The sequence below is a fragment of the Notolepis coatsorum genome, assembly GCF_963971535.1.
Source record: "Notolepis coatsorum genome assembly, chromosome: 17".
Lineage (NCBI taxonomy): Eukaryota > Metazoa > Chordata > Actinopteri > Aulopiformes > Paralepididae > Notolepis > Notolepis coatsorum.
This window is the reverse complement of record NC_140181.1, coordinates 12,945,241-12,962,755: the sequence shown is the minus strand read 5'-3', so window position 1 is coordinate 12,962,755 and position 17,515 is coordinate 12,945,241. Positions and strand designations below refer to the sequence as shown.

Here is a 17,515-nt window from a genome sequence, read left to right as displayed (position 1 = left end):
CATAGCACGAGTCCCCTCCGATACTCGAGGTAACAGCAGTCGCATCTTTCCACCTGCGCGGTGCAATCTTTCAGCGTCAGGGGTCTGGGCTTTGGAGGGGCCCCGCCCCCATCGCTTCCTGATTCTACTGCGCAGGCGCACCAACCGACCTGTGGGAGTCGCTGTCCACGACGCCCGATCCCCACCCATCAGTTTCCCACCCCCTAATACTGCCAATGTGTATTAGTACGGATGACCAGCTAAACTGAAAGCAATGTGGAGCGCTGGGCTCGAACTGGCGAACCCAGCGTCTCCAGCATTCGTGGTGAGCGCCTTGCCCATTGCACCACGTAGCCGCCCTAAAGTATGCATAATGTTAGTGCTCAAATCCGTCAAACAGCGCATCTCATCAGACATTTTAATCCCAGTTACAATATCACACAAAATCCACAATCCACGCATAGACGCTTCAATTTTATGCTTGAATGAAACAAAATCCAGGCGCTCCTCTCCTTCCTCGCTCCTCATCCATAGCGGAGAATATGAAAGGAATCAGAGCCAAACGAGCGATAGGTTTCAATCATTAAGGATATCCCCGCGGGATTCACATTTGCAATGCTGCGCGTTGTTAAAATAACCACATAATGTGTACATCGCACCGAGCGAGCGCCACGGTATAATATAACGTGCATTATTTAGGACAAAGTGAATTTAGTATCAGCATTTTGGGTCTATTTTACATTTCAAAAGCCCCCTCTGGAAGAATGGAGCACAAAAACGTAATTCAGAATGGTATAATGCAGATCGTAGACTGTGGGAATAATTTCAGGAAACGGGCTGTCACTTCTTTGCGGGGGCGTGGCTATGGTTCATCCGGCTAACTTGAACTTAAACCCTGCTCTCGACCAGGCTCAAACTTTTTGATCTGTTGTCATGGTGATTTAGACAATCCAGCTTCGGGGAATGGGAAAGTCCGGCTTAAGTCAGACTTGACCGAAAGTTATCCGGCTAACTCAGTTATCCAGGTACGGGGAACGGGGCCCAGGTGCGCCTCCTCACCAAAACAAAAAAACATGAACATATCAGCCCAGTCTTGGCCTCGCTCCACTGGCTGCCTGTTCGCTTTAGGATCGATTTTAAATTAGCCCTAAATGTTTTTAAATCACTAAATGGCACGGCTCCTCCCTATCTGTCCGAGCTCTTGCACCGCCACACCCCCCACGATCCCTCAGATCAGCTGACCAGCTGCTATTGGTGGTGCCTAGAACTAGGCTCAAGACTAGGGGAGACAGAGCTTTCTCCACCGCAGTGCCTAGACTGTGGAACAGCCTCCCCCTCAGCGTACGGACCGCCCAGACCGTACAGGCTTTTAAATCACTTTTAAAAACCTACCTGTTCTCCTTGGCCTTCACCCCCCCACTTAATCACCACTAGACCCCTGGCCCTTCTATCCTCTTTGTTTTACTGTGTCCTACCTGTTTTTATTACTTTCATTGCTTTACTATGTTTTTAATCTTATATCTTGCATCATATTATTTTGTTTTTATTACTTTCATTGCTTTATTATGTTTTTAATCTTATATCTTGCATCACATTATTTTGTTTTTATCAACTTGCCTGTGAAGCACTTTGGTGCCAGCTGCCGCTGACTGGAAATGTGCTATATAAATAAAATTGACATGACTTGACTTGGTTTGGTAAACTGGCAAGCTGAACCCATTTGTTTCCATTAGCATTGCTACAAAATGCTAACAAGCTTTCAGTGGATATTTTCATTAACCACTAACCAGTGCCGATTTAAAAAGGATTTTCAACTATTTGACAAGAACCTTAGGATGTGCAATATAGATCCCACGTATACAAATTAAAAAAATAACTAAACCCTTAATTTTTCCAAGGCTGTAGTTTGGCCAACTTTACAACTGGATGCTGTGATGGAGAAGTGCATTAAATCATTTTAATGCAAAAACAAGTGTCCTCCGTTCTTTAATTTCAGCATCGTCTATCGCAGAACACATTCCATTGTATGCTTGGTTTCACTAAACACCAGCTGATGATTTCACTAATTGGCTCACCTCTTCAACTAACTCACCTGGTGCAATGTGTAGTTAAAATGCAAACTTGGCCCACGATGGAATGTGTTTGAGACCACTGGTCTATCCCTTGCAATACAAAAAAAGTTTTTACTTTAACTTTTTAGTACTTAAGTACATTTAAAAGTAGAAACTTTTTGACTTTTACTCAAGTGTGTTTTTAGCCAGATACTCTGACTTTTACTTGAGTACGATTTTGAGACGGTACCCATACTTTCACTTAAGTATAATTTCTGGGTACTTTTTACACCCCTACACCTGGCTGAAACGGACACCTTTCACAACCTGGTCAGAGCTGCTGGGGCTATTCGGTTGTTAAATCTGACGTATATTCATGTCTGGGGACTAGGGATGGATGTGAGTAATCGATTACTCGTGGCTATGAGAACTTGATCTTAAATTATTAATAATCTTTATAAAAAAAAAAATGTTTTACATATTTGTTTCACATGTATGTGTAAGATTATAACTGTTTGTTGGTTTCATTAAACATGTACGTGAATGAACTAAATTAAGTTTTAATAAAATAATATATATCTTTTTATTTGTTGGACATGTTGGACAATAATAGGGACATTGGAGAACCCCCACAGGGGATATCTCTGTCGTTATAGGAGGGGCCCTCTCCAGGAGAGCCTTACCCCTCCAACCCGCCAACGGGGGTCAAACGGGGTTAAAAAGAATTACCTGGGAAGTGCCAATTGTCTTTAGTCTTTTTATATTAATTTTTCAGAGTTGTGTTGGAATAGCAGTTGCTTTGAATGTGCACATGGACAAATGTGAAGGACAAGAATTCAAAATGTTGGACATGAAGAGAGGCTTGGAGAGTCTCCTTTGGGGGATATCTCCGTCTCTGGGGGGGGGGGGGGCTGATCCCCCCCCAAACCGCCAATCGGGGAAAGAGTGCTAACCATATAACCATTTATGTTCACTTCATTTTTTCTTATTGTGTTGTTAGTTTAATTTTTCATAAATATATGCGGTGGGGGCGGCTACGTGGTGCAGTGGGCAAGGCGCTCACCACGGATACTGGAGACTGGGCTCGAACAGGTTCGCCTCCCTGTTCGAGCCCAGCGCTCCACATTGCTTTCAGTTTAGCTGGTCGTCCGCACTAATACACATTGGCCGTATTAGGGGGAGGGAAACTGATGGGTGGGGATCGGGCGTTGTGGACAGCGACTCCTACAGGTCGGTTGGTGCGCCTGCGCAGTAGAATCAGGAAGCGACGGGGGCGGGGCCCCTCCAAAGCTCAGACCCCTGACGCTGAGAGATCGAGCCGCGCAGGTGGAAAGATGCGACTGCTGTTACCTCGAGTACCGGAGGGGACTTGTGCTATGTATGACTTAGTCCACATTGCAGCCGGCTTGTGGGAGGCAAGAGACAACGTTCGTGACAGGGGAGGGTTGAATTGGATGATACGAAATTGGGATGGGAGAAAAATAGAAAAATGGGAGAAAAAGTAAAAAAATAAAATAAAAAAACACAATAAATATATGCAGTGATGTCGGTGACATGGGAGGTACAGAGGTGGGCAGGCTGGGTTCAGTGTCGGGGGGAGGGGCCATCGTTCCGGCGGTCCGACCCGGGGGAGGGGGGTCTTGCGTGTTGTGGGATTGGTGTGGGGGGGGTGGGGTTTCCTGGGGCCCTCGGACGCCGTGGCCTGGGCGGTCTGGTCACCGGGCTTGGGGTCGCGGGGGGTCAGGGGATCATTGAGGCGTGGTGCTTTGGCCTTCTGCGGGCCTGGGGTCCTCGTGGGTCGGGCGGGCGGGGGCAGGTGGGAGCTCTAGGTGCTCGGCTCCGCGCATGGTGGACCAGGATATGGGGGTGTTCTGTTTCTCTGGGAGGAGGGCGGGGTTTCTCTCAGGGGGATCAGAGCGGCTGGGCTTTGCCCAGCGGGGCCCTGTGTGTTGGGGGGGCGTGGGGTGGGGCTCTCGATGAGATGGGAAATAGCGGGCTTGGCTCGATGGGGGGGGGGGGGGGGGAGTCCCCCATCCTTTCCTCTACTGGGCTGGCCCAATTGATTCAAGGGACCCGTGTCTCCGGGGGCCCGGCAGCACGCGCATCGGCCTGGGATATGGGAGGGCTCCTATGGGCTTAACTCAGGGGGGGGGACGTAGGGGGAGGGGGACCATCGTTTCCGCGGTTTGGCCCGGGAGAGTGGGGTCTTGGATGTTGTGGGGTCGTCGGCCGTGGGGTGGGGTGCTGGGTGGCATGGGAGGTAGCGGGCTTGGCTCGGTGGGGGGGGGGGGGTACCACCCCTCGCCCCTCTACTGGGCCTGGCCCAATCAAATTCAAGGTACCCGTGTCGCTGAGTACTCGGCCACGCGTGAGATGGCCCTGGGATGTGGAGGAGCCCTGTTTCTGGGGGTAGATGGCGGGAGGCCCTCTCATGGAGGTCTGGGAGGCTGAGCGCGGCCGAATTCAAGGGGCCCATGTGGATGTACGGTTGTGTTGTTGATGTCATTGTAGGTATGCTGTAAGTGTTGTTTGTCTATAAATGTTAATAAAAAATGTAAGTAAAAAAAAAAATTAAAAGATGCGACGGCTGCCTCCTCGTGTACCGGAGGGGACACGTGATGCAAGGCTTCGTCCACATTGCAGCCGACCAGTGGGAGGCATGGCCTAGCAGCGTTCGAGACAGGGGAGGGTAGAATTGGACAATACGAAATTGGGATGGGAGAAAAATAGAAAATGGGGAGAAAAAGTAGAAAAAAAAAAAGTTGGGACAATATCGGTATATCGGATATCGGTAAAAAAGCCAATATCGAACATCCCTAATTATGACAGATCTATTAAAACAACGAGGGACTCGGCACTGAGTGTTGAAGAGACCAGAGCCTCAGCCGACACAGGAAGCCTGGCCCCAGGAACGCTTTATTGGAAGGTCGATACGCAGGAAGCCTGGCCCCGGGAACGCTTTATTGGAAGGTCGATACGCAGGAAGCCTGGCCCTGGGAACGCTTTATTGGAAGGTCGATACGCAGGAAGCCTGGCCCCAGGAACACTTTATTGGAAGGTCGATACGCAGGAAGCCTGGTCCCAGGAACGCTTTATTGGAAGGTCGATACGCAGGAAGCCTGGCCCCAGGAACGCTTTATTGGAAGGTCGATACGCAGGAAGCCTGGCCCTGGGAACGCTTTATTGGAAGGTCGATACGCAGGAAGCCTGGCCCCAGGAACACTTTATTGGAAGGTCGATACGCAGGAAGCCTGGCCCTGGGAACGCTTTATTGGAAGGTCGATACGCAGGAAGCCTGGTCCCAGGAACGCTTTATTGGAAGGTCGATACGCAGGAAGCCTGGCCCTGGGAACGCTTTATTGGAAGGTCGATACGCAGGAAGCCTGGTCCCAGGAACGCTTTATTGGAAGGTCGATACGCAGGAAGCCTGGTCCCAGGAACACTTTATTGGAAGGTCGATACGCAGGAAGCCTGGCCCTGGGAACGCTTTATTGGAAGGTCGATACGCAGGAAGCCTGGCCCCAGGAACGCTTTATTGGAAGGTCGATACGCAGGAAGCCTGGCCCCAGGAACGCTTTATTGGAAGGTCGATACGCAGGAAGCCTGGCCCCAGGAACACTTTATTGGAAGGTCGATACGCAGGAAGCCTGGCCCCAGGAACGCTTTATTGGAAGGTCGATACGCAGGAAGCCTGGCCCCGGGAACACTTTATTGGAAGGTCGATACGCAGGAAGCCTGGCCCCAGGAACGCTTTATTACGTCACGACTTAACAACCTAGTTGTATCATATGGTTTAGCTTCTGTACCACAGGTGCTGTGAATAATTTTTTTATCTACTTTTTCCTCCCATTTTCTATTTTTCTCCCATCCCAATTTCGTATCATCCAATTCTACCCTCCCCTGTCTCGAACGCTGTTAGGCCACGCCTCCCACAGGCCGGCTGCAATGTGGACTAAGCCTTACATCACGTGTGTCCCCTCCTTGAGGAAGCAGCCGTCGCATCTTTTCACCTGCACAGCGTGATCTCTCAGCGTCGGGGGTCTGCGTTTGAAGGGACACGCCGCCCCCGTCGCTTCCTGATTCTGCGGCGCACCAACCGACCTGTAGGAGTCGCTGTCCACAACGTCCGATCCCCACCCATCAGCTTCCCACCCCCTAATACTGGCAATTGTGTTAGTATGAACGACCAGCCAAGCTGATAGCAATGCGGAGAGCTGGGCTCGAACCCAGCGTCTCCTGCATTGGTGGTGAGCGCCATGCCCACTGCACCACCTAGCCGCCTGGTGCTGTGAATTTTAAAAAGGTTGCTTAGCAACCAGATAGTTTAGAGAAACGCAATGGCGACACAAACCAGTTTACAAGAAATGCAATGGCGACGCATACCGTACCATGCTAGACCATGACTAGCCCCAGCCAGGCTGAACACCGCTACTGGAGGAGACACAAACCCAACCATACCGTACCATGCTAGACCATGACTAGCCACAGCCAGGCTGAACACCGCTACTGGAGGAGACACAAACCCAACCATACCATACCATGCTAGACCATGATAAAAAAGGTCCTATGTTCCCCACTCCCGTTGTGGCTCCCGAAAAAGCGACCAAGTTGTGTGAGGGCCGACCATGTCAGCTTGCTTCATTTCTCTGTCATTACGGTAGTGTTCTCAAACGTACACGTCGTGACTAAAAAAGGGTCCTATGTTCCCCGCTCCGTCAGTGTCACTCGAGTATTTCATCATGCACCTGATGCGCTCTGGTGATATTATAAATTATTAAAAAAAATTATATTAATAATTATTATATTACAATAAAAGACAGCTCCGTCTTTTAAATACACTTACAGTATATCGTACAGTAACGTCAAATAAACACATACAGTCCCTGCTGAAATAAAGGTTCTGAACACACGCACATACCGGCAGTGATCTACACAGCAGTGGTTTTCAACCAGTGGTAAAAAAAGACACATAAAAGATAGCCACTCATACTATTCTGAGTAGATAATTCATCTGTATCGCAACGGAGTCACGGATCTGGTCGGGGCAGGTAGCATTATGTCGGGAACATTTTTATGAAATAAACAAATGTGTACCTTGTGTCTACTGCACCTTGTGTCTACTGCACCTTGTGTATACTGTTTACTTTTACTCATAGTATATATATATATATTGAGATTTTTGTTCAGTGCCTCAAAATACATTTGTTTTAATTTATGATTAACTAAGAATTGGATGTACGGTCAACATATTTTGTAAACTAATTGCAGGCTTAAATACCCCTCCCCCAAAACTGCATAGTGCACCTTTAACCCTTTCACTGCCACACGACAGAAGGTTAACCCTTTACTATCACACAACCGACGGTGAAAGGGTTAAGGAAGGAAGGAAGTAAGTAGTGACAGAAAGGTTAAAGGAGGGTGTGGTGCAGGGTCTCATACGGCCGCTTCTTCTCTCACAGACACGGAACCCTATTCTTCAACATGTGACCTAGACGACACTGAAACCCGCATTTATAAAGTGCATTATTAAAACAATAGGCTACCATCTGAGAAATGTACCATTTTAATGCATCACAGCCCCTGGAGGAAGGGAGGGGGGGGGGTGCGGGTCCTTGAGGAAGCAGGGTTAACAACCACAGAACTTACTGGGTGATATTAGGATAACAAGACTAGTCTTCACACTTACACAGCTTTCTGTGCAGAAGGCTATAACCCAGCCTCCTCTGGACGACCCTTCAACCCACATTTCACATTTTCATAACAACAACGATCACCAACCATTCAATTAAAAACGATGCTAAAATAAACGTAGGGCAGTCTCTGAGGCGTGGGAGGAGAAGGCCCCCCCCCCCCCCCTGGCCTCTGGTTTCTCCTCTTCCATCACAGCTGGTAAACGGGAAGGTTCACTGACGAAGTCTCTCCTGGCGATGGTGTAATATAATATAATTTCACCAGCTGTGATATGAAGTATATTATATTATTAGCTACTGTACATGACAGCTGGCAACCTGCATCTCCTCCTCTAGACCTGGGACGCTCTCCAGCTGGTCTAGACGTGGTCAGCTGGTCTAGACGTGGTCTTCAGCTGGTCTAGACGTGGTCTGCAGCTGGTCTAGATGTGGTCTGCAGCTGGTCTAGATGTGGTCTCCAGCTGGTCTAGACGTGGTCTGCAGCTGGTCTAGATGTGGTCTGCAGCTGGTCTAGATGTGGTCTCCAGCTGGTCTAGACGTGGTCTGCAGCTGGTCTAGATGTGGTCTGCAGCTGGTCTAGATGTGGTCTCCAGCTGGTCTAGACGTGGTCTGCAGCTGGTCTAGATGTGGTCTGCAGCTGGTCTAGATGTGGTCTGCAGCTGGTCTAGATGTGGTCTCCAGCTGGTCTAGACGTGGTCTGCAGCTGGTCTAGATGTGGTCTGCAGCTGGTCTAGATGTGGTCTCCAGCTGGTCTAGACGTGGTCTGCAGCTGGTCTAGATGTGGTCTGCAGCTGGTCTAGATGTGGTCTCCAGCTGGTCTAGACGTGGTCTGCAGCTGGTCTAGACGTGGTCTTCAGCTGGTCTAGACGTGGTCTCCAGCTGGTCTAGACGTGGTCTTCAGCTGGTCTAGACGTGGTCTCCAGCTGGTCTAGATGTGGTCTGCAGCTGGTCTAGATGTGGTCTGCAGCTGGTCTAGATGTGGTCTCCAGCTGGTCTAGATGTGGTCTGCAGCTGGTCTAGATGTGGTCTGCAGCTGGTCTAGATGTGGTCTGCAGCTGGTCTAGATGTGGTCTCCAGCTGGTCTAGACGTGGTCTCCAGCTGGTCTAGATGTGGTCTGCAGCTGGTCTAGACGTGGTCTCCAGCTGGTCTAGACGTGGTCTGCAGCTGGTCTAGATGTGGTCTGCAGCTGGTCTAGATGTGGTCTCCAGCTGGTCTAGACGTGGTCTGCAGCTGGTCTAGATGTGATCTCCAGCTGGTCTAGATGTGGTCTCCAGCTGGTCTAGACGTGGTCTCCAGCTGGTCTAGACGTGGTCTGCAGCTGGTCTAGACGTGGTCAGCTGGTCTAGACGTGGTCAGCTGGTCTAGACGTGGTCAGCTGGTCTAGACGTGGTCAGCTGGTCTAGACGTGGTCTGGGACGGTCTCCAGCGCCTCCTCTGGGTCTCTGTCCACATCTACGTTCTGAAAGACAGAAAGACTCGAGTCAACTAGATTTGAGTGACAGACAGTTGCTCTCTATGTGTCAGTAGGTGACATGAGTTGCTCTGTGTGTCAGCAGGCCAGTGTGCGGAGGATCAGACTAGTTTAGCTAGCGGGCCAGTGTGCGGAGGATCAGACTAGTTTAGCTAGCAGGCCAGTGTGCGGAGGATCAGACTAGTTTAGCTAGCGGGCCAGTGTGCGGAGGATCAGACTAGTTTAGCTAGCGGGCCAGTGTGCGGAGGATCAGACTAGTTTAGCTAGCAGGCCAGTGTGCGGAGGATCAGACTAGTTTAGCTAGCAGGCCAGTGTGCGGAGGATCAGACTAGTTTAGCTAGCAGGCCAGTGTGCGGAGGATCAGACTAGTTTGGCTAGCAGGCCAGTGTGCGGAGGATCAGACTAGTTTAGCTAGCGGGCCAGTGTGCGGAGGATCAGACTAGTTTAGCTAGCGGGCCAGTGTGCGGAGGATCAGACTAGTTTAGCTAGCGGGCCAGTGTGCGGAGGATCAGACTAGTTTAGCTAGCAGGCCAGTGTGCGGAGGATCAGACTAGTTTGGCTAGCAGGCCAGTGTGCGGAGGATCAGACTAGTTTAGCTAGCAGGCCAGTGTGCGGAGGATCAGACTAGTTTAGCTAGCAGGCCAGTGTGCGGATGGTTTGCATAATGTTTTATATACAGTATATGACTTAAAGGTTTTATATGGTTTGTATAATGTTTTATGTACAGTATATTACCTAAAGGGGATATGGTTTGTATAATTTATATACAGCATATTACTTAAAGGTTGTATATGGTTTGTATGTTTTATATACAGTATATGACTTAAAGGTTTTATATGGTTTGTATAATGACTTAAAGGGGATATGGTTTGTATAATGTTTTATATACAGTATATGACTTAAAGGGGAACACCAGCTGCATTGTTAATTATAACATGTTATTTCCAAGGCCCAGGAAAGTTCAATCAATATTGTAGAGTTGTTTGTTTTCACTAATATTTAATATTTTTGGACCGTCTCTAGGACCATAGGAATAACATAACATAATAATAACATGTATGTGTACGTGTATAACGTATGAATTCTGAAAATGAAAACGTGCTCAGAGCATTTATACTCACAATAGGTCTGTCCCTGTGTGTGTTCACTGCTTCAATGTGGAGGAAGATGGACTCTACTTTACAACCTGAATATAGAGAGAGTCAGAGAGAGAGAGAGAGAGAGGGAGACAGAGAGAGGGAGACAGAGAGGGAGAGAGAGAGAGAGAGAGGGAGAGAGACAGAGAGAGAGAGGGAGAGAGACAGAGAGAGTCAGAGAGAGAGGGAGACAGAGAGAAGAGAGAGAGAGAGGGAGAGAGAGGGAGAGACAGAGAGGGAGAGAAAGAGACAGAGAGGGAGAGAGAGAGGGAGAGAGAGAGACAGAAAGGGAGACAAGAAAGGGAGCGGGAGAGAGAGACAGAGAGAGAGAGAGACAGAGAGAGAGAGGGAGAGAGACAGAGAGAGTCAGAGAGAGAGGGAGACAGAGAGAAGAGAGAGAGAGAGGGAGAGAGGGAGAGAGAGAGAGGGAGAGAGAGCGAGCGGGAGACAGAGAGGGAGAGAGAGAGGGAGAGGGAGTGGGAGAGAGAGAGGGAGCGGGAGACAGAGAGGGAGAGAGAGAGGGAGCGGGAGAGAGAGAGGGAGAGAGACCGAAAGGGAGACAAGAGAGGGAGCGGGAGAGAGAGACAGAGAGAGAGAGAGAGGGAGACAGAGAGGAGAGGGAGAGATGGAGCGGGAGAGAGAGGGAGAGGGGGAGAGAGAGGTTTCCATGTATGAGAGAAAGAGGTCATACGGCTGTTGACACAAGTGAATGTATAACTAGAACAAAAAAGAAAAGAAAAAACAGTAATAACATTCTTCTTGGGGGGAAAGAAACCAGGAGACTGACCGTAAGCGACGGGGGTGAGCTTCAGTACCGTGTGGAGAGGACACTTCAGATAGGGCAGCTCATCTGTCAATCAGAGAGAGAGAGAGAGAGAGAGAGACAACACTTCAGATAGGGCAGCTCATCTGTCAATCAGAGAGAGAGAGAGAGAGAGAGAGACAACACTTCAGATAGGGCAGCTCATCTGTCAATCAGAGAGAGAGAGAGAGGACACTTCAGATAGGGCAGCTCATCTGTCAATCAGAGAGAGAGAGAGAGAGAGAGAGAGAGAGAGAGAGAGAGAGAGAGAGAGAGAGAGAGAGAGAGAGAGAGAGAGAGAGAGAGAGAGAGAGGACACTTCAGATAGGGCAGCTCATCTGTCAATCATAGAGAGAGAGAGAGAGAGAGAGAGAGAGAGAGAGAGAGAGAGAGAGGACACTTCAGATAGGGCAGCTCATCTGTCAATCAGAGAGAGAGAGAGAGGACACTTCAGATAGGGCAGCTCATCTGTCAATCATAGAGAGAGAGAGGACACTTCAGATAGGGCAGCTCATCTGTCAATCAGAGAGAGAGAGAGGACACTTCAGATAGGGCAGCTCATCTGTCAATCATAGAGAGAGAGAGAGAGAGAGAGAGAGAGAGAGAGAGAGAGAGAGACTTCAGATAGGGCAGCTCATCTGTCAATCAGAGAGAGAGAGAGAGACAGACAGACAGACAGACAGAGAGAAAGAGAGACAGAGACAGAGAGAAAGAGAGACAGAGAAAGAGAGACAGAGAGAAAGAGACAGACAGAGAGAAAGAGAGAAAGAGAGACAGATGGAGAGAAAGACAGACAGAGAGACAGACGTGATACAGGTCCTCATGTCTACCTGCACTCTTGTCCAGGAAGTAGGCCAGCAGACACCGCATGGCCGCCTGATGACAGATGACCAGAACGTTCTCCTGCCGCTCCAGCTCCATGATGACGGGCTCCAGGCGCTGGACCAGGTCCTCATAGGACTAGGAGACAGAGACAGGTGCTCATGAGACTAGGAGACAGGTCCTCATGAGACTAGGAGACAGAGACAGGTCCTCATGAGACTAGGAGACAGAGACAGGTCCTCATGAGACTAGGAGACAGAGACAGGTCCTCATGAGACTAGGAGACAGAGACAGGTCCTCATGAGACTAGGAGACAGAGACAGGTCCTCATGAGACTAGGAGACAGAGACAGGTCCTCATGAGACTAGGAGACAGAGACAGGTCCTCATAAGACTAGGAGACAGAGACAGGTCCTCATGAGACTAGGAGACAGGGTCCACAAACATTATACAGTAAATTGTCCAATAACTTTTGGTCCCTTAAAAAAGTAAGGGAGCACATGTGGAAACCTTTGTAATTCCGACACCGTTCACCTGATTTGGATGTAAATGCCATCAAATAGTCTCTGTACTCCACCATGGACTTGGAATGAAACAATCAAGATGTGCTTTAAGTGCAGACTTTCAGCTTTAATTTGAGGGCATTAGGGCATTAGGGCATTAACACAATGGATAGGGATGAAAGTCTCTGATCAACGTGTGCGCTCTTCGGTGTGGTTCGTTTCTCATTCTAACTGTACCCGGAAGAAAACTCCATTATATTATCTTCGCCATAGCAATGACAGGCCCCGCCCCTCTTCTTGTTACCATGTGACGCTGCCATGGCAACTGCTTTTAACCTTTAGTATGGTTCGATGTCAAACTCTGCATAGTTCTCTCTGACCAAATCTGCACTGTTCCCAGTCCTTATCAGTGTTTATGTTTAACAACCTTGGCATGCACACACTCTCTCTCTGACCGCCTCCTCCTCCACCACCTCTACCTCTCTGACCTGGCTGCTCTCAGATGGCTACAAGCAGCGCTGTCTTCCACCACAGCTATTTGACCCAGATCACCATAGCAACTGCTCAACCGTTGACATCATCCCCCCTAGTTCTCTCTGTTCCACCGAGCTGATAACGGCCCTCTGTCTGCACAGTTTTGGCTGGAAACACACATACATGACAATGATGGTGATGATGATGATATTATCCTCTTAAAACTCATCTCTATATAGGTTATAAACCAAATGCAAATCATCGATTTCCTTCACTATAATAGCGTCCTCACCTCTCCCTTGGGGTTACATATAATAGCGTCCTCCTCACCTCTCCCTTGGGGTTACATATAATAGCGTCCTCCTCACCTCTCCCTTGGGGTCACCTATAATAGCGTCCTCCTCACCTCTCCCTTGGGGTTACATATAATAGCGTCCTCCTCACCTCTCCCTTGGGGTCACATATAATAGCGTCCTCCTCACCTCTCCCTTGGGGTCACATATAATAGCGTCCTCCTCACCTCTCCCTTGGGGTCACATATAATAGCGTCCTCCTCACCTCTCCCTTGGGGTTACATATAATAGCGTCCTCCTCACCTCTCCCTTGGGGTCACATATAATAGCGTCCTCCTCACCTCTCCCTTGGGGTCACATATAATAGCGTCCTCCTCACCTCTCCCTTGGGGTTACATATAATAGCGTCCTCCTCACCTCTCCCTTGGGGTTACATATAATAGCGTCCTCCTCACCTCTCCCTTGGGGTTACATATAATAGCGTCCTCCTCACCTCTCCCTTGGGGTTACATATAATAGCGTCCTCCTCAACTCTCCCTTGGGGTCACATATAATAGCGTCCTCCTCAACTCTCCCTTGGGGTCACATATAATAGCGTCCTCCTCACCTCTCCCTTGGGGTCACATATAATAGCGTCCTCCTCACCTCTCCCTTGGGGTCACATATAATAGCGTCCTCCTCACCTCTCCCTTGGGGTAGCGGTATCTGTACTTGTCCTGGTCCCTCAGAGCGAACTCCTCTGGGTAGTGATCCTGGATCTCTTCATACGTCATCTCCTCACAGACACCCTGCGGAGACAGAGAGAAATGTAGAGGAAACAGGGGACAGGCCTAAATAATAATAATAATGGTTGCATTATCTAGTGTGCGGACATTGACTATTTGTCATGCGTTTTCTGTGCAGCACCTGGTGTTTTCTGTAAACCTTTTAACAGCACAATGCGTCATCACTTGATATCTGGAACGCCTGCACTCCCCTCCCCGGTGTGAACGCCTCTCCTCCCCTCCCCGGTGTGAACGCCTCCCCTCCCCGGTGTGAACGCCTCCCCTCCCCGGTGTGAACGCCCTCCCCTCCCCCTCCCCGGTGTGAACGCCTCCCCTCCCCGGTGTGAACGCCTCCCCTCCCGTGTGAACGCCTCCCCTCCCCTCCCCGGTGTGAACGCCTCCCCTCCCCGGTGTGAACGCCTCCCTCCCCTCCCCGGTGTGAACGCCTCCCCTCCCTCCCCGGTGTGAACGCCTCCCTCCCCGGTGTGAACGCCTCCCCTCCCCGGTGTGAACGCCTCCCCTCCCCCCCCCGGTGTGAACGCCTCCTCCCCTCCCGGTGTGAACGCCCTCCTCCCCGGTGTGAAGCCTCCCTCCCCTCCCCGGTGTGAACTCCTCCCTCCCCCTCCCCGGTGTGAACGCCTCCCTCCCTTCCGGTGTGAACGCCTCCCCTCCCCGGTGTGAACGCCTCCCCTCCCCTCCCCGGTGTGAACGCCTCCCTCCCCTCCGGTGTGAACGCCTGCCCTCCTCCCCGGTGTGAACGCCTCCCCTCCCCTCCCCTCCCCTCCCCTCCCCTCCCCTCCCTCCCCGGGTGACGCCTGCCCTCCCCTCCCCGGTGTGAACGCTCCCCTCCCTCCCCTCCCTCCCTCCCCTCCCCTCCCTCCCGGTGAACGCCTCCCCTCCCTGGTGTGAACGTACAGCGTCTATCTCGTTCAGGGCCTTCCACTGCTCGTACTGCGTCCCCGTACTGCGTCCCCAAGGCCTCCGCCGTCTGGATGGTCCTCTTCATGTGGCTGGTCCACACCTTCAGGTCCGAGATGCACTGGCCCCGCATGTAGCCCCCCAGGGCCGTGGCAAACTGGGGAGGAAGGAGAGAGAGTGTTTCCCACAGAGATCATAGTAACATTAGAAATCACATTACATACCTACATCACACTACCTCTCCGACAGGCCGAGTCCCCCCCCCCCCTCACCTTGTTGCCCCTCTCCGACAGGCCCAAGTCCCCCCCCTCACCTTGTTGGTCCTCTCAGACAGGCCGGAGTCCCCCCCCCCTCACCTTGTTGCCCCTCTCCGACAGGCCCAAGTCCCCCCCCCTCACCTTGTTGGTCCTCTCAGACAGGCCCGAGTCCCCCCCCCCCTCACCTTGTTGCCCCTCTCCGACAGCCCGAGTCCCCCCCCCCTCACCTTGTTGCCCCTCTCCGACAGGCCCGAGTCCCCCCCCCTCACCTTGTTGCCCCTCTCCGACAGGCCCGAGTCCCCCCCCCTCACCTTGTTGCCCCTCTCCGACAGGCCCGAGTCCCCCCCCTCCCTCACCTTGTTGCCCCTCTCCTCCCTCCCTCCCCCCCCCCCCCTCACCTTGTTGCCCCTCTCCGACAGGCCCTCCTCCCCCCCCCCCCCTCACCTTGTTGCCCCTCTCCGACAGGCCAGAGTCCCCCCCCCCCCTCACCTTGTTGCCCCTCTCCGACAGGCCAGAGTCCCCCCCTCCCTCACCTTGTTGCCCCTCTCCGACAGGCCCTCCTCCCTCCCTCCCCCCCCCTCACCTTGTTGCCCCTCTCCGACAGGCCCGAGTCCCCCCCCCTCACCTTGTTGCCCCTCTCCGACAGGCCCTCCTCCCTCCCTCCCCCTCTACCCCCCCCCCTCACCTTGTTGCCCCTCTCAGACAGGCCCGAGTCCCCCCCCCCTCACCTTGTTGCCCCTCTCCGACAGGCCAGAGTCGCCCCCTCCCTCACCTTGTTGCCCCTCTCCGACAGGCCCTCCTCCCCCCTCCCTCCCCCCTCCCTCACCTTGTTGCCCCTCTCAGACAGGCCCGAGTCCCCCCCCCCTCACCTTGTTGCCCCTCTCCGACAGGCCCGAGTCCCCCCCTCCCTCACCTTGTTGCCCCTCTCCGACAGGCCCGAGTCCCCCCTCCCTCACCTTGTTGCCCCTCTCCGACAGGCCCTCCTCCCTCCCTCCCCCCTCCCTCACCTTGTTGCCCCTCTCCGACAGGCCCGAGTCCCCCCCCCCTCACCTTGTTGCCCCTCTCCGACAGGCCCGAGTCCCCCCCCCCCTCACCTTGTTGCCCCTCTCCGACAGGCCCGAGTCCCCCCCCCCCTCACCTTGTTGCCCCTCTCCGACAGGCCCGAGTCGCCCCCGATGCGCCCCAGCAGGTTGAGTTCACTCTCCCCGTGGCGGCTCAGGTAGATGCAGCGCGGCGTGACGTGGATGTTCATCAGGTAGTAGACGATGCGGCTCTGGATGTGGTCCTGGACGCGGTTCACCAGGTAGCGGCTGCCCACGTTGAAGATCTTGATGTAGGACAAGTTCCTGCAGGGGTTAAATATGCACAGTCTCCTTTCATATCATCACATGTGTGAATGTTTAACCCTTTCACTGCCACACTACAGAAGGTTAACCCTTTACTATCACACTACCGACGGTTACCGGTCTCTGGTCTGTGGTCTCTGGTCTTGTAGCACTCTCACCTGTCTTGTAGCACTCTCACCTGTCCTGTAGCACTCTCACCTGTCTTGTAGCACTCTCACCTGTCCTGTAGCACTCTCACCTGTCCTGTAGCACTCTCACCTGTCCTGTAGCACTCTCACCTGTCTTGTAGTACTCTCACCTGTCTTGTAGCACTCTCACCTGTCTTGTAGCACTCTCACCTGTCCTGTAGCACTCTCACCTGTCTTGTAGCACTCTCACCTGTCTTGTAGCACTCTCACCTGTCCTGTATCACTCTCACCTGTCCTGTAGCATTCTCACCTGTCTTGTAGCACTCTCACCTGTCTTGTAGCACTCTCACCTGTCTTGTAGCACTCTCACCTGTCCTGTAGCACTCTCACCTGTCCTGTAGCACTCTCACCTGTCTTGTAGCACTCTCACCTGTCCTGTATCACTCTCACCTGTCCTGTAGCACTCTCACCTGTCTTGTAGCACTCTCACCTGTCTTGTAGCACTCTCACCTGTCCTGTAGCACTCTCACCTGTCTTGTAGCACTCTCACCTGTCCTGTAGCACTCTCACCTGTCCTGTAGCACTCTCACCTGTCCTGTAGCACTCTCACCTGTCTTGTAGCACTCTCACCTGTCTTGTAGCACTCTCACCTGTCTTGTAGCACTCTCACCTGTCTTGTAGCACTCTCACCTGTCTTGTAGCACTCTCACCTGTCCTGTAGCACTCTCACCTGTCTTGTAGCACTCTCACCTGTCTTGTAGCACTCTCACCTGTCCTGTAGCACTCTCACCTGTCTTGTAGCACTCTCACCTGTCTTGTAGCACTCTCACCTGTCCTGTAGCACTCTCACCTGTCTTGTAGCACTCTCACCTGTCTTGTAG

The 17,515-nt window shown here is 51.9% G+C and overlaps 1 protein-coding gene across 1 annotated transcript in view; it reads right to left on the bottom strand.

The window, feature by feature from the left end:
* Window positions 1–8,913: 8,913 nt before the first annotated feature.
* The window catches only part of LOC311243710 (6-phosphofructo-2-kinase/fructose-2,6-bisphosphatase-like), a 40,537-nt gene continuing 31,935 nt past the window's right edge, over window positions 8,914–17,515 (bottom strand). Inside the window, 8 exon segments of the mRNA XM_084333041.1 lie at window positions 8,914–9,180; window positions 10,314–10,378; window positions 11,116–11,178; window positions 11,961–12,090; window positions 13,905–14,009; window positions 14,901–14,957; window positions 14,959–15,060; window positions 16,299–16,506. Coding sequence (XP_084189167.1) covers window positions 9,121–9,180; window positions 10,314–10,378; window positions 11,116–11,178; window positions 11,961–12,090; window positions 13,905–14,009; window positions 14,901–14,957; window positions 14,959–15,060; window positions 16,299–16,506 — 790 coding nt within the window. The 3' untranslated portion in view covers window positions 8,914–9,120.